At 42.4% G+C, this 16,635-nt stretch overlaps 1 protein-coding gene across 4 annotated transcripts in view; it reads right to left on the bottom strand.

Moving 5' to 3' along the window:
* Nucleotides 1–1,173: 1,173 nt before the first annotated feature.
* PCYT1B (phosphate cytidylyltransferase 1B, choline) overlaps nt 1,174–16,635 on the bottom strand; it is a 31,761-nt gene continuing 16,299 nt past the window's right edge. For all 4 annotated transcript variants that reach the window (XM_082219974.1, XM_082219973.1, XM_082219975.1 and 1 more), the window contains 7 exons: nt 14,945–15,044; nt 13,773–13,889; nt 11,698–11,849; nt 10,045–10,123; nt 9,231–9,373; nt 7,916–8,104; nt 1,174–4,869 (listed from right to left, as the gene is read on the bottom strand). In XM_082219974.1, the coding sequence (XP_082076100.1) occupies nt 4,657–4,869; nt 7,916–8,104; nt 9,231–9,373; nt 10,045–10,123; nt 11,698–11,849; nt 13,773–13,889; nt 14,945–15,044 (993 nt within the window). In that variant the 3' untranslated portion in view covers nt 1,174–4,656. The remainder of the gene's footprint in view (nt 4,870–7,915; nt 8,105–9,230; nt 9,374–10,044; nt 10,124–11,697; nt 11,850–13,772; nt 13,890–14,944; nt 15,045–16,635) is intronic.

The raw sequence follows: 16,635 nt of genomic DNA, 5'->3' as shown, positions 1-16,635 counted from the left end.
CATTTCCGTGTGCTGCTCTGGTTCGCCAGAAGCGGCTTAGTCATGCTGGCCACACGACCCAGAAAAACTGTCTGTGGACAAACGCCGGCTCCCTCGGCCAGTAAAGCAAGATGAGCGTGCAACCCCAGAGTTGTCCACGACTGGACCTAATGGTCAGGGGTACCTTTACCTTTTTATTTATCACTCACTATGCAACTTTGTTTAAAAAATAATAATAATAATGCTGCAATTTAGCCTCTGCAGCCCGTTACTTCACTGAAAATTGTGTGGGGTGAGAAGACCTCCTTGTGATGGATTGTTGCTGGTAGCCTTGCAAAATGAGTTGACAGCTAAGTAAAATATTCCCATCCTTCTGGAAACTTCCTGGCTGAAAAGAACACTATGTGCGCTTTGATTTAGAAGAGATAGCAGCTTCAGGATAAAATGTAAAGATTTGTTGGACATGACCATACTTGGTGTTCCTTGTCTGTAGCTGTAATCCAATAAACAAGTTTGGACTCTCCATGTGTTTTAAGAAACATCTCTCCAATGCCAACAGAAATGAAAGGAACTGGGAAAATAATTCCTTTAAATGTATGGTGTGTATGCAGCCGAAGCACATCTTTATATAACACCATTAGCACCCCCAGCTTTTTACCATATACACTATGCATTAAAAGCACATGTGAAGCACATGACTCTCCCCCCCCAAATCCTGGAAACTATAGTTTAAGGGTGCTGGGAACTGCAGCTCTGTCAAAGGTAAAGGACCCCTGGGTGGTTACATCTAGTCGAATTAGACTTTGGGGTGCGGCACTCATCTCCTCTTTCTGGCCAAAGGAGCTGGTACTTGTCTGCAGACAGCTTTCCTGCAGCTCGGTACATGATGGGGTCTGTGTGTGTTAAACTATGGTTACCAGGATAATTTGGAGAAAGTCATGTGCTTTAAATGTATGTGTGTAAGCAGCCTAAATGGTAAAAAGTGAAAGATACTAAAGACATTAGGCATCACAGGTGCTTGGGCTCTGTCAACTGAAGCTACATCTTGCCAAGCATAAAATGGGTTGACTCCAGATTAATGCTCTTGCAGCTCCCTCTTTAGCCATTGGCATATTGGTCCAATTCTGGTGTGTGTGCGTGCACATGAGTTAAGGATCAGCCAGAGCAACAGCAAAACAAAGAAAGTAAATACACTTCTCATTGTACTTCATTTACTTTCACGTGGATCTTTCGGCACATAAACAGCCTGGAACACATTCAAGTCAATATTAGTTAAAATTAAAAAAAATTAAAAAGCCAATGATGCCGCTCCCCCCAAAAGTTTTTAAACCCTTCTTGGTGGCTGAAGATAAGATTGTATACTCTGCCGTACCTGGGAATTGCGTACTGAAGTTTTTGTCATGGAATCAGAAACTCCTGCTCATCTACCAACTGAAGACATTATGTACATATATACATATATAAGGCTTTGCTGCTGGGCAAATCAATTGCATTTGTAAGGTACTGTACAGCATAAATTAAATGGTGGTTCTGGTTAGCTTTTCCCTTTGAGAATTAAGACCCACAACTGTACATTCTTCCCACATCTCTTCCACTAACCCCCCATCCTGCTAAAGTAAATATCCTTACATTTCAACTTTTCCTTTCTCATGTAAGCAGAGCTCTTGGTGAGTGACACCAGTGAGGATCTAACTGACCGCAGCTTGATTTATTTCTGATAGAAAAACTCGAATTTGTATAGATATGAAATAGAAACAAGTGCCCCCACAAGGCATGAGAGTAAGCACCTTGGAAGCCTGATGAAGGTTTTTTATCAGACCACCCTCTCATGCATTGATGTCTGTTACCCCACAGGCTTTGGCATTGCTAATAATGAAAATGTAACACATGTGGTGACTTGTGTATCTACGGTAGTTTGTTGTTAATAGAAGCAGACTGTATTTGTCTCCAGAAGATAAATATACAGAAAAAGCTTCCCTTGTGTTCTTTTGGCAGAAAGCGAACCACCTACAGTTGCTTTAGTGTTTGAGTTTTTTAGCCTCACCATCTAGAAACAGCTCATGGTGCCTGGAGAGTTCTTATACAGAACTCTGAGTCGAACATTGAGAGAGACAAGCCCTGCTAGCCACAAAGGCATGCCTAGGTTGCTAATTTGGAGGTGTGGGGAGCAGAGATGGGCAGAGATCACAAATTCAGCCCTAGTTAAATATCAAAGTACTCCAAGCTAGTTTTATGCTATGTGAAAACACCTCTTTGCTAAGTGTTGAAAGGCATGATGGGAGTAGATTTACAAGAGCCATTCCAGCGCCAAATGGGTTGCTTTTGTAACAAATTGATATCATGACCTTTTTTAGTTTCTATATTCTGTCCTGGATCCACACTGGAAATTCTTTGCTTTAGAGAGTTCAACAAACAAGTATGGCTTTTCATTACATGACTTCAAATAGCTATTGGAGGTGTTCTTCAACCTTGGATGTTGCTGGATTACAACTGCTCTCATTGGTTAAGCTGTTTTGGGATGATAGGATTTGTAGTCCAACAAGATCTGGAGACTCTAGGCTGAAGAACAGCTATAAGGCCTTAGTGCAAGTATACTGAAGAGCTGTGGCTCTAGTTGTACTGGGGGGCACTGTAGTGAACTGCATGTACACAGCTCATATGTTCAGTGTGGACAGTTGCATATAGTCAGATAAAAACTGCAACTATTTGTCATACATGCCAGTGTCTGTGGTTGAACATCTACATTATCTTGTATGGGAGAGAGACATCAAACTAATATCTGAATGTAAATGAAATGGGATTCAACAGTAGCATGTGATATTCAGGCATATGGTTACACAGAAAGTTTACAATTATTCACAACTGATGTGTATTTTCTGACATATATTTTTCCTTGGTGCAGCATTGTTATTTTATTCTTCTTGTCCTATAGATCTATTCTGTAGATAAATCCTGAGAGAATGATGGGTTGGACCAGCTGGTTATGTGTTGTTCTTCATTCTAGTTACTGAAAGCTTAAACTTGCAATAGAGTGTGATTATATATATATATTCAAGTCTAGAAAGCTTGGTACCTAACATAATCATTATCTGGATGTTTGACAGATAGCAATGAAAAGGGAGAGGCTTAATGTGTAGCAACTTCCTTGGAAAGGTGAGCCAGTTCATTTATCTGTAGGGCACAACTTAAACGTAACCAGCTACATATTGTTATTTGTCAACTGCCTAATAATTCTCCTGCATTTCAGGGACAGGAAGCAAACCCAGGAGGTTTACAGAAGGTCTGATACATGGTCGGTAGACTACATTCAGTTTAATGGGTCACAGATTATGTAGGCCTGCTGTAGGATCACAAACAACGTCATTCTCTTTGTAATATCACTTTTTAACAAGGGAGGAACTCAGAAAGGCTGGTGGCAGATGTTTCAGAAGTTGTTGTAGGGAGGTTATAAAGGTATGGGCTGGCTTTATATAGGGAATATATATATGTTCTTCTGAATACCTATTTGCTGAATAAATCTTGGGCATAAAATAGGGGGCATGTTTTATTTTCTTTTAAAAACCGATTCATGCATAGGATAGAATAAAATGTAGTTGTATGCATAATTCACTGTGGAACTGTTAAAACCTTCCAATTTTACAAAGGTCTGTAATGAAGAGGCAGTTCTAATGTAATCTTTTTTCCCTATAGGATTCCCTTGAGTATTTACACATTAAAACATTTAACCAGAATGAAAAAGCATTTCAGTCAATCCCGTGAGGCTGACCTCTTAACAGTTAACTTGTTCAGTTTCTAGTCACATTCTTAGTTGAGAAAATAATTTTATAATTAACCCTGTGGATACAAGATGACTGGGGGCTAGCCTGGACATTGGCCTTTTTATAGATTAATCAAAAATAAATAAAATACTCCAGATATGAAATAGCTTTCTCAACAACATCAGGGAGGAAACTCTTACAAAAAAAGAAAAGAAAATTAGTTTTGGGTGCATTAGTAAAACATAGTAAGAGGTGACCAAACTATTTGTGTTCACATTAAAATAAACTGGCCCTACATAAAAGCCTGCTCAACAAGCAACATTCAACAAACTTAAAAGATTCAAAGTATGTCCATTGTGAAAGACAGGTTAAGTTCTATAAACATGGTTTGACTGGGGAGTTTATTGTTCTCCCTTGTTTGCATTGTGGGAGCTTTTGCAGTTTCCAGACAGTACTTCATTTTCAAAAGTTCAGCTTTTAGCAAATGCGCAATGGAGTTCAAATGCAGATGCATCTTGTGTAGCCAAAGGGAATGCCTCTTAATACCATATACCAGCTTTGTTTGTCTGAAACGACGCATGGTTCCCCTTCAGTGCTGGATTTCCCATAACTCTTCAAGGTGCTCAAGCAACAACAACTGCAACAGCACGCTGAAGTGTTGATAATTGTTAAGAAATGAGTCAAATGTTTGCATATCCTTTCATTCTGTGCTGTTGGTCTGGCAGTTCCCTCTTCAGCAAATATCTGTGCTGTAGCTGAGAACTTCTGTGCTCCATTATCTGTGTGGTGCCGCATCCCTTTCAAGAAACATCTCATACCTCATTTACCCCCTTTATTCTTTCCACTTGACTTCTGAATTAGTGGGACCAATTGTGGTTCCTCCCTCCTCTTTTTACTCATTACCTTGCTCCTTCCTTCTTTACTTTTCATCTTCATCTCCTTCACTCATGCTGCTAATGGATGCTGAGGCGGCTTTTGGGGAGGAAGGAGGTGAAGCCTTTCTGAAGAGCCAGGGGGAAGGGGGAGATGGAGACCGTGATGGGGAACGCCCTCGTGTTGGACTGCTTGTGGGGCTTTGCCTTGGAGACAAGGCTTGAAGCATGCGCCCACTCCGCTCTTGAAACATCTGCTTCTGGAAAGCAAGCAGAGAGGAAAATAAGTATTTTCTTTCTTTCTTTCAGCACACTAGCAGTCTCAGCGGCAGATTGGTGTGTTCTTGCACCAAGCTTGGGAATTACTGCTATAGAGACTACTACGAACTAATTTGGGAAAATAGAATCAAAACAGTACTGGAACAATTTATAGGCGTTTTTATTTTAAGTGGACTGTGCACTCCTTGCCTAACTTCTAGAAATTGTACGTGGGCACAGAATGTATTATTTCGCAAATAGTTATTATAATAATAGCATATTAATGGATGCACATTGCTGGTCTGAGAAGTTAGCACGCTTGGAACTATTCCTGTACATGCAATGTCAACACTGAAAGCCATGTCTGATATGGAAAATTAATGTTAATAACAATTTTGACAGTAATAGCAAGTTATCATGAAAAAGCTCACCTTTTGCAGTTGCTGACATGGACTTAATTCCCCCCCTCCCCCAGGACACATGGGCTTTACTGTCATTAAGCTTTTCTTTAGAACAATGCCACCTCTGATTTCACTCTTCAGTGGATAATTTTATGTGGCTTGACACTACAAAGGCCTTCATGTAAAATTGCTTCTAGTTCCTTGCTCTGTCATTGCTGCCACTCTCAATCACACAAGAAACAAAAATTGTTTCCTCTTTGAACTTTCAGTCTATAAGTCAGTGTGCAGTCATACACAACAACTGCACCTCCTTAGGACCAGTCTTAGTGCTTTACATAGCAGCTTTTAGTGTGCAAAGTGCTTTTCAAATCCAAACTTGTGGTAAAAAAAAAAAAAAATGATGGCAAAGGGCATGCTTTGCCGAAGTAGAATCCCAGGTTTAATTCCTTGTATCCCTACAGCTTGGTAGGTTTCTGGAGGAAACATCGGCTTTAGATCCATTTCAGTCCGGTTTCCATCCTGGTTTTGGGACCGAGACGGCTCTGGTTGCCCTAACAGATGATCTCCGTAGACAACTAGATCGAGGCAGGTCAGGACTGCTGATCCTTTTAGATTTGTCAGCAGCCTTTGACATGGTCGATCATGATCTTCTGGACCACTGCCTCGCAGACGTGGGGATACAGGGCATAGCCCCTAACTGGCTGTGCTCTTTTATCTTTGGTCGGGGACAGAGGGTGGCACTAGGGAGGGAAATGTCGTCGCACCATTCCTTGGTGTGTGGAGTGCCGCAGGGCGCAATTCTCTCCCCGATGCTTTTTAACATTTTTATGTGCCCCCTTGCCCAGATTATCCGGAGCTTTGGGCTGGGCTGTCATCAATATGCTGATGACACTCAGCTCTATCTGCTGATGGATGGTCACAGTGACTCGGCCCCGAACACACTGACCAGATGCTTGGAAGCTGTGGCTAGGTGGTTTCGTGGGAGCCGATTGAAACTAAATCCTTCAAAGACAGAGGTCCTATGGCTGGGTCGGGATGGCATGGGGATGAGGGACCAACTCCTTTCTCTTGCGGGGGCCCAATTAGTGCCATTGCCTTCCGTTAAGAGTTTGGGTGTAATCCTTGATGCCTCCCTTTCCATGGAGGCGCAAGTTACAGCAACAGCCAAGGCGACATTTTTTCACCTTCGCCGCATCAAGCAGTTGGTCCCTTACCTTTCTTGCCCCGACCTGGCCACAGTGATCCATGCGATGGTCATCTCCAGGCTTGACTACTGTAATTCGCTCTACGCAGGACTGCCCTTGAAGCTGTCCCAGAAACTCCAGCGGGTGCAGAATGCTGCAGCAAGGCTCCTCACGGGGTCTCTGCCATGGGAGCATATTCACCCAGTGCTTTTCAAACTGCACTGGCTCCCAGTAGAGTACAGGGTCAGATTTAAGGTGCTGCTTTTGACCTTTAAAGCCCTTCACGGCCTAGGACCCTCGTACCTACAAGACCGCCTCTCCTGGTATGCCCCACGAAGAGCTTCAAGGTCCATAAATAGCAACACCCTAGTAGTCCCGGGCCCTAAGGAAGTTAGATTGGCTTCAACCAGAGCCAGGGCCTTTTCAACTCTGGCTCCGGCTTGGTGGAACGCTCTGCCTCATGAGACCAGGGCCCTGCAGGATCTGATTTCTTTCCGCAGGGCCTGTAAGACAGAGTTGTTCCGCCTGGCCTTTGGCTTGGAGCCAATTTGATTCCCTCCCTCTCTTTCTTTTTTTCTTTCCTTCTCCTCCTGCATTGAGGCTACATTTTATTTTAATGTTGTAATATTTTAATGTTGTATTTTAATTTTGTTTTTAAGTTGTAATCATTCAACTTGTTTTTATTATTGCTTGTAAGCCGCTCTGAGCCCGGCCTTGGCTGGGGAGGGTGGGGTATAAATAAAAAATTATTATTATTATTATTATTAAAAAGATATTGGGTAAAAGGCCCAAGACTTTAAAAAGTCATAGCTAAGCAGAATAGATGCTGGACTTTGTGGTTTCTTGCACAACACCAAAAAAGAAGACACAACACAAGGCCTATATAATGCAAATTTAAAATGAATTGCTTAATTTAAATATATCTCATCATAGTGAGAAAGACTGACTGGGCGAGCTGTGCCCCTTCTCGGTCTGCTGTCCAGGTGCTAACTGATGATGGGCAATTTTAGTGCCGCTGTTCTCATGGTTTCATTATAATTACACTGGACTTGGAGTGGGCATCCCTTCAAGCAGAGGACTTTCCTTGATAAAGTCAGAAACTTGGTCAATCTAGCCAGACTAGATTGATCAATGGTCTGGCAACACAAAGTAGCTTCAAATGTTCATACGATTTAATGGGTCCCACTTTACTTTACTGATTTACAAGCTGTGGCTAAAACACTGTGGCTTATCTATGACTATATTATTCAAATCTTTCAAGTCCAAATTAACTACAAACTGCCTCTGAAAAAAGACTATAAATGTTTCCTAACGTATATCAGGTATGTTTTCCTAATATTAATATTTACAGTGCACAGAATTTGCAAAACCAGTCTGTTGTAAATCCTGCTGCAACTTGTTGTAGCCTCCACTGATATTAACAGAGATGGAAGTAAATATAAAGCACAGTTTAGAGTATGTACCCAAGCTCCGTCTGGCCCAAACAGCTCTAAAAAGTTCCCAATAAATTCTCTAGACTTCTCTTCCCATTTCTGAATGAGGTCATGACTTCTTTCTTCCACTCGGTTCACAAACTCTTTCGACTTTTCTTCCACATTCTTCACTTTTTCTTTCATTTTGTCCACCTGGTTCTGAAAGCGGTATTTCTTCTCCTGGTAAACATGAAAACAAATAATTTTGTTCCAGGTCCTGCTAGTTCAAAACTATATTGCTCCAGATTATAGAGGGTACAGACAGAAACCATCACATTGGTGGAGAAGGGAATAACTGTTATCTGTCTCCAGTAGGCATGCAGCCTGTTTTGAAATTGTGGCCTCTTTATCCTCTTTATGAAGTGGTATAAATCCAGCACTGCAGCTGTTGGGTAGATGGCTAGTATAGCAGAAGCATGATGGGGTGACTAGTACAACATAGTACTTTAAGTAAGACTCTCAACCTGAGCCAACCTGCTGGCTTTAGGTGTAGTGGAGGATGCTGTCATGGACAGTATTGAACTACAGTCCAATTGCATGTCTGTTGGGTGTCTCTACATGGAATGGAGGACTACCATCTTTTGCTACCCCAGATGCTCACCCAAAGGCATAAGGCAAGGAAGCAAACTGAACTTTGGAAAAACAACTTACGATTTATTTATTAGTCTGTGGGACAACTTGTGGCTACACAAACCATTGCTTAACTTTATGTGTGAACCAGGCTACTGTTTATCTTTGATACTGGTCAGGTCTTTCATTCTGTTCACTGCTCCTGTGCTCTTTTTAATCCCTTGTACTTATTAAACACACGTGGCTTTAGTTTTTTGATACTTTTGAGTATTTTAATAGCAAAGCTGTTTGGAAACACTATAAATAATTTCATCTTTTATTAAGCAACAGTGGCTGGGCAAATATGCCTGAGAAGCTTGCATGATGGGCATGAGGGCAACAGCATGCTGTTTCCCACCAGAATCAGGTATTCAGAGGCATACTGATTCTGATCATGGAGGTTCCATTTAGCTATCTTGGCCAATAGGAAAGGCAGAACTGTGTGAGGAGCTTTGGGTAGGTGGAACCAATGGAAGGTGTCGTGTCTCAGTTTAGTGGATAGAATTTGGTACTTGAATTCAGTTTTCTCAGTCTAGAATGATGGCTGACTGTAGACACTGGGCTGATGAAGAGCCGAGTGTATATATATGGGCTTCCTAGACCTTGTCCCTGTTCTGGCATGTCCCTCTTCTGGGCAGAAGGTGAGTTACAATCCAATTTCGATGTTGAACATGACTTAAGAGACCAATGTACTTACATTAATAAAGCTGACATTCAACTCCTTAGCGGTGTATCCCCTCTGGAGATTGCGACGGGCATAAACATCATAATCACGTACAATTCTCGTAATAATATCTGAAGTTGATATGCCCTCAGTTCTCTGAGTTGGTACAAACATTCCTGATTAGAAATGAAAAAGAAAAAGAGCAATGATTAATCTCCAACTTCCATATAAGAATCATTTGTTTAAGAATGGCCTCATTCTGGCCCTTTGCATTTTTTATTTTATTTAAATACTTGCCAAACTATCTGCCCAATTCAGGACATCATGTATTTGCTAGTTTGTTTATTGAATTTCCTTGAATGCTTGAGCAATCAAAAAGACAAGTAAAAAATGCTTATTTCTAATCTTCTGTTCTCCAGTAAGGCAAATCTTGGAACAATAACCTGAGTGGTATCCTCTACAAAGCTCAGGGATGGAACTTTAAATACTTTCTCTTTGGCACTGTTAATCGCGCTGATAACAACTTAAATTAAAGAGATTTCTGTCATCACACGGGAACTTAATTTGTTCTCTTGGGATCAATATTGACCCCAATAAAGATAGTGGAAAGATTCCAATTCTCCTTAAGAGGATGTAGTGTGAGTTCACTGTCTCACATAAAATTCAGAAGATTCTGTGTAGAAACTAGCCTACTGTTCAAGGGCAAAATTTACACTTGTTGCTCTGCCCACTTTATCCTCTAGCCTCTGTGGCCCCTGGAATGTGGCCCAGAAGGGAATGTGGCCCTCAGTCTAAAAAAGGTTGCCCACTTAAAAAACACGTAGTGAAAGTATAAACTGGCACCCACCTGCTTCCTTTATATGCTTGTAAACATCATCTGAACCAGCAGAAGAATATGGAATGTCATCATGGGCTACAAAATCAATCTGGAATACATGGGAAAATGAAGAAATGAAATTAGGTTGACCCTTGATAAAGGCTTGGTTGTTAATTTTAAAGCATAACTTATTTACTTGCTTTTACCAGCTTTCCTATGAACTTAAAGAAATATGCATTGCAGTAATAACCTAAGACATTTTAGGCTATTGCTAATTGGTGGTTGCGATTAATATGTAGCACATGAGATTATGGTTTAATTATGAACCTTTCTTTTAGAGAAATGCTTTCTTTTGTGTAAGTGATACCAATAAGGAACCTGAAGTTGACTACAGTCACTTCCACACATCCTATCACTTGCACAGATTAGCTCAGCAATGAGACATGTTTCACCCTCCAGGTGGGTGTTGGACTGCAACTCCCATCAGCCCCAACCAGCATGGCCAGTGGTCAGGGATGATGGGGGTTGCAGTTGAACAACACTTGGATGGCCACAGGTTTCCCATGCCTCAGTTAGCTATTATGTTAAAATCAGTGAACTTGCTGAAGGAAAAGTATTTCACAATATCTGAGAGTGCTTGCTTGAAAACACAAAGCCGCCACTAAATTGGGGCTATTCCAAAAACGTGGAGTGACCACCTATGGTAACATTATTGGCCATGATCTATTGTTATTTTGAGCAGTGCTTTTAGTGCAAAAGCATTCTGTATTAGTTAAGGCCAGGTAATTAGTCTTGTCATTCAACTGAGTACTGGAAATTTTCCAAATTTCCTTGGATGTGCTACAGTAGGAGTAACATTTAAGCCGGTGCACTTGGTGTACACGGGTAACTTTGCACATCAAGCTCTTGAGTCATTAGACTACACTGTTTGAAGCAATCCCAAATTTATGTACTACAATAACTACAGCAAATCAATTTTAATAACCCCATGACTTTAAATAGATCAGAAGTTTTAAAAGTTTGGCACAAATGTTTAAATTTGTGCCAAACACTGCTCTTTGTAAAAGAAGGGAATGTGATGGGGCCTCAATTGCTTTTCCAACCCCAAATGAACCCTCAATCCACTTATCTATCTGCTTCTGCTTCTCTCTCTTTCTTCATTTTTTTATTTCTTTGTTTGGTGGTGACAGAAAGAGAGTGAGGCCTCATTTCCTGCTCCCTTCACATGCACTTGAAATGCCCCCTGGGAAAATGAGGATTCCTCTCAACCTCAGCACCTGCATCACCACCATAGTAGCATCTCAAGGAAAGTAGAGGGGAGGAAAGACATCCCTTGCTGCTGCTGCCATTGCCACAGCCAAGTACGGGAGGTCAAAGAGGAATGGGAGTTAATTTCTAGCTTGGATTACAGTTTGAGCCAGAAAGGAAGTAAGAGAAGGAGGGAAATGGCCCAGTTCAGAAGAGTGGCATGCTTTATATGGATTCTAAACAAAAGTCAGCAACCTCATTAAGCTTCCCCACCCCCCTTCCTCATCTGTTGAACAAGGTCTTTAAGCAGAGGCTTGACAACCATATGTCAGGAGTGTTCTGATGGTGTTTCCTGCTTGGCAGGGAGTTGGACTCGATGGCCCTTGTGGTCTATTCCAACGCTATGATTCTATGATTCTAAGGAGAGAAAGGCACCTTATGTTTTTCCAGAAACTCGGGTGTGAGTGTCCACGGAGCATCTCTGATTACTTCATCAACGTAGCGGCAGTGTCTGAGGGCCTCATACCTCTCTGCTTCATTCATTACAGTGAAGCCTTTAAACTCGTGGGTTAGATCATCACTGCAAACTGACATACACACATGAAAAAATCAGAACAGAACAACACAGGCTCTGTAAAATGTAGCACACCTGTTTGGTTACAAATTCTTCAAAGCTGTCTTTTCTCAGTTAAATTGTCAAACTAAATCATACTTGTTCATGACTGTGAAATTAAAACAAAACAACCCCCCACATAGATGTTACAAATAAGATGTAACGAGAGATGGTTGCATCAACTCTGTGTCTTGATACAGGCTAATCAAAGGCGATTGGGCTGCAGTTCAAATTATCTGGCAGCACAACTGGAAAAGAATCAGATTCTCTGATTACATGCACCATGTACAGTAGGCCAGCATGCTTAAGGCATAAGACATCTGAAGGCAGCCCTGTTTAGGGAAGCTTTTAATGTTTAATAGGTTATTGTATTTTAGTGTTCTGTTAGAAGCAGCCCAAATGGGCGGGGTATAAATAAATTATTATTATTATTATTATTATTATTATTATTATTATTATTATTATTATTATTATTAAATGCATTTAACTTGTGCTCATTCAGCTTTAAGCACTTCACAAAATAAATAATAAATGGGGCGGCATTGTGGGGGGGGGGACTTTGGCAATCCACCCAACCACCGTTGCACTAAGTGTGTTTTGACTATATTCAATTTTGGTTTCCCAGGAATGTAATCCTGTGTGATGGCCTGGGAATCTGATTCAGAGGCTGAACCGGAGGAATCCCAGCCTGCACAGGAGTCTCCACCTCCAGAGCCGGCTGAGCCAGGGCAGGGCCTTGAGTCTGAAGGGCCCGCACCTGTGCCGGATCCTCAGGAGCAGACACCAGATGAATCCACTCTGGCTCTGGGGATGATTGAGGACCCATTGCCTGCAGGTGCCCCTCTCCCAGCCCTGTCAGGGGAAGGTGAGGCGGTCTCTGGGTCCAGTAACCCTCTAGCCTCTCCTGAGCTGCAGAGGCTCAGGGCAGAGAGGCGGAGGGAACTGGGTTCTCTCAGGAGGAGTGCCCGCCTTAAGGCCAGGAGAGGCGAGTCACCTGTGGGCCGGGACCGCCCTAGGCCCCAGAGGAGATAACGGCCAGTCAGCCCGGTCCCAGGTTGCGGGAGCAACGACGTTGGAAACCTGTTTCTGCCAGCACCCAGACCTGTTTTTCTGGAGTTCCTGACCACGCCCGGCTTCTTGCTTTGGACCCCGCTTCGCCCTTGGTGGACAGTCTCCAGACCCTCAACCCAGGACCGTACTCTGACCATGCCTCACGGTAACCCCCCCCCCGGCCAGGACCAGCACATCCTTGCTTAAATAGGTCTATTGTAATTTACTATCAGCAATAGCTCCATGTGTCTTTTCTGCCGTAATTAGACTTTTCTAAAACTCACTTAGCCATCTGAGGCTCAGTTTGAGATATATTTATGGGTCTCTTAGCTTCCTTTCCACTACAAGTACTGCTGTCCTTCAACGCCAGCAACTGGTGAACAAAGTGGTATTATGCCCCAGCACAGAAGCTTGGATAAGCTGCTTTTCAGTGCACCTCATGCTATCATGATAGTTCTATGAAATTTAAGAAAGAAGAATCAGAAACTGATTCTTGATTAAATCTTAATTTAAAATTCTTCCCGATTTCGTTCCCATCAGAACTGAGATAAACTACCGTATATCCACAGCCAATAATGTACTTGCATTGGGGAGGAATTCAATACACATTATATGGAGATCAGATCAAAGGTATAGGGTTCAAGATCCCATTTCTCACAGTGGCTAAAGAGATGCCTAAGGGAAGCTCAAAAGCTCAACATGTGGGCAGTAGCTTCCTCCTCCTGCTGTTTCAAAGTGTTTTGCCTCTGGGTGGGTTCAAACTAGCAACCTCCTGAGCATGCTTGTAAAGACTGCACCACAGATATGATCAACCCAATGATAATATTTGTTCAAATGCTGGCCTTACCTCCTACCAACAAGTAGCTATTAGGAAACAGAGTTTTGGCTTGCATAAGAGCTCTAGCATGGCCAGCATGGAAGAGGTCAAATATTCCATCTGCATAGACTCTGACAGGTCTGTCCACTGTGGGGGCAAGGAAACAATGTCCAGGTCAAAGCAGAACTGTACCTCAAATCTGTGTCAGACTACTGTGAGGTATTGTTGGCTACATATACTCAATATAAAAAATGGGTACATTCAAGCACCCCTACTCCCAAATTTGGTGAATTAGTCCAGATTAGGACAAAAGAACAGAAGCAATGTAGAAATAAGCTACCAGTCTGAAGAATTTACATAAGTTATGTGTACATCATTGGACCATATGTGTATAGCAGAGCTAAAATGCAGAACTCTCCTAAAATGTGAAGCATATACAGTTTTTTTTTAAAAAAAACCTAACAATAATACTTCATTGTAGAAGATTTCAGATATTTGGTGGTTTGCTTTAATATCAGCATGCCACTGCTGCTTAGTGAGTTTCTAGCTAAGATAGAAGTTGTTCCCTTTCACCCTAACATTTTATGATAGGATCAAATTTTATTCCCCACTGTCCATATGCTCTGTCTATACAAATGTACTCTCTGTAATCTACGAACAGACAAATGCATACATTATAATGACTATCTCATATTAGATTAATGTCAGCATTCACACACTGACAATTCCAGACGAATGTTGCGACTGTCAGTTTTCACTGGTACAAGTTGGAAGCATGGGAAATACTTCTATATCTATCTATATCTATATCCCACTTCTTCTAATGTATGTGATCTACGAGTAGCAAACTTTCTTCCTTGTCCATGAAAAGAAAACTGTGTTTACAGGAAGACTCATTCCCTAAACTTAACTCTCCTGAAAATGCAGTATAATGGACTGAAAAATATTGGATCCAAACCTCTTTTTGTACCTAAAGACAGTCACAAAATTCAGCTGAGGTTGTCAGCGCTTACATATATATCACCTTTCACTCCCCCCCCTTTAACACAGGTACAATAAAAAGCATGTGCAGCAATTGACTAAACAATTAAATAAACATCTTTTACGTTTTTCCTGTAAAACTCTTAATCAACCTGCAAGGGCAAGTATCAAAGCTGTATTCCATGAAATTGATTTATATTTCATAAATCCAGAAGACTCACCTGGTGTTCCAAGGCGGGCCTGAGCAATAGTTAGCTTCTCATGGGGAGCTTTGCACTGGCAGCTTGTATCACCTGCAAATGGAGCAGGTGCAGACAAAGTCTAGAGACAGGGAAGGGCAGATTGGGGTAGGGTGGACCAAAACATATTGTTAATTATTGCTCTGTGCATGACCTTTTTGCTCATTGTCATCACACAGAAGCACTTGATATAGGAACAAAGTATGTTGTTTCAGTCTTGAAGAGAATTGCATATATATTTTTTAACATCCTAGAAGGAGTTCGTTTTTAGTCCAGCTTTTGGAAGTATGCATGCCAATTTCAAGTCACTCTCTCACTGACTTCAGGCTGTGAGCAAGAGAGGCTTCATTCTTAGGATGCTGGTTACAATAGATATTTTCCCCAAGTTTGCTTCTTCTGTACAGCTGTCAATATAGTAAGACCGGCATCTTTCAGAGGTACGCTACACAGCAGAGTATTTCTGAACATAGCTTTAAAAGAACAAAACAAAACTAACAGCCAAGGATTTTAAGGCCTGGGTAACCAAGGTGGTAGCCTTCAGATGTTGCTGGACTACTATAGCCATCAGCCCCAGACAGCATGGCCAATGAGCAAGAATGATGGGAGTTGTAATCCAACAGCATCTGGAGGGCATCATTTAAGGCAGAGCTTTTCAAACTTTTCATGTTAGTTACACACTTTTTAGACATGCATCATTTTGCAGTACAGTAATTCAGTTTTACTAACAAACCGGGGTTAAACTAACCCCTTTCCAGCCCTGGGAGCAGTGTGGGGAGTGTTTGTGTGACACACCTACACACTGCAGCTGACACACTAATAATGTGTCGTGACACACAGTTTGGAAAGCTCTGATTTAAGGTCTTGTTAGAGACAAATATTAAGGGTTGTGTCCAGGGGCGTAGGAAGGGGGGAGGTGGGGGAGGACCGCCCCGAGTGCCTTCACTGAGGAGGGTGACATTTGACCCACTGCCTGTCCTTGACTCCCAAGACTACCCAGAGCCGTCAGGGTAAGGAGGGGAGCTGTGCCGTTTTGCTGGCGGCATTCCCCCCTTCCCCCTTTGTTTTGACAGCTTGGGGGGGGAGGCTTGGGAGTCACGGGCAAGCAGCACACCGAATGTCCGCCATGGGTGGCTCGCTCCGCCCCCGGCTTCATCATCATCATAATAATAATGTATTATTTATACCCCGTCCATCTGGCTGGGTTTCCACAGCCACTCTGGGCGGCTTCCAACAAAATATTAAAATACAATAGTCTGTTAAACATTAAAAGCTTCCCTAAACAGGGCTGCCTTCAGATGTCTTCTAAAAGTCTGGTAGTTGTTTTTCTCTTTGGGAGGGCGTTCCACAGGGCGGGTGCCACTACTGAGAAGGCCCTCTGTCTGGTTCCCTGTAACCTCACTTCTCGCAATGAGGGAACCGCCAGAAGGCCCTCGGCACTGGAACTCAGTGTCCGGGCAGAACGATGGGGGTGGGGACACTCCTTCAGTTATACTGGACTGAGGCTGTTTAGGGCTTTAAAGGTCAGTACCAACCCTTTGAACTGTGCTCGGAAACGTACTTTCCCACGCCTGGGAGGGCACCCTCTGCACCACGCCCCCCTCAGGAGCGCACCCGCCCTGGGCAGTGTGAGCATATGCTCTGCTGCTGGTTGTGTCCAATGGCAGTGTCAACAG

This window comes from Podarcis vaucheri, assembly GCF_965113315.1.
Source record: "Podarcis vaucheri genome assembly, chromosome: 4".
Classification (NCBI taxonomy): Eukaryota; Metazoa; Chordata; class Lepidosauria; order Squamata; family Lacertidae; genus Podarcis; species Podarcis vaucheri.
The sequence above is the reverse complement of the archived record's forward strand: the minus strand, read 5'-3'. Positions and strand labels throughout refer to the sequence as shown.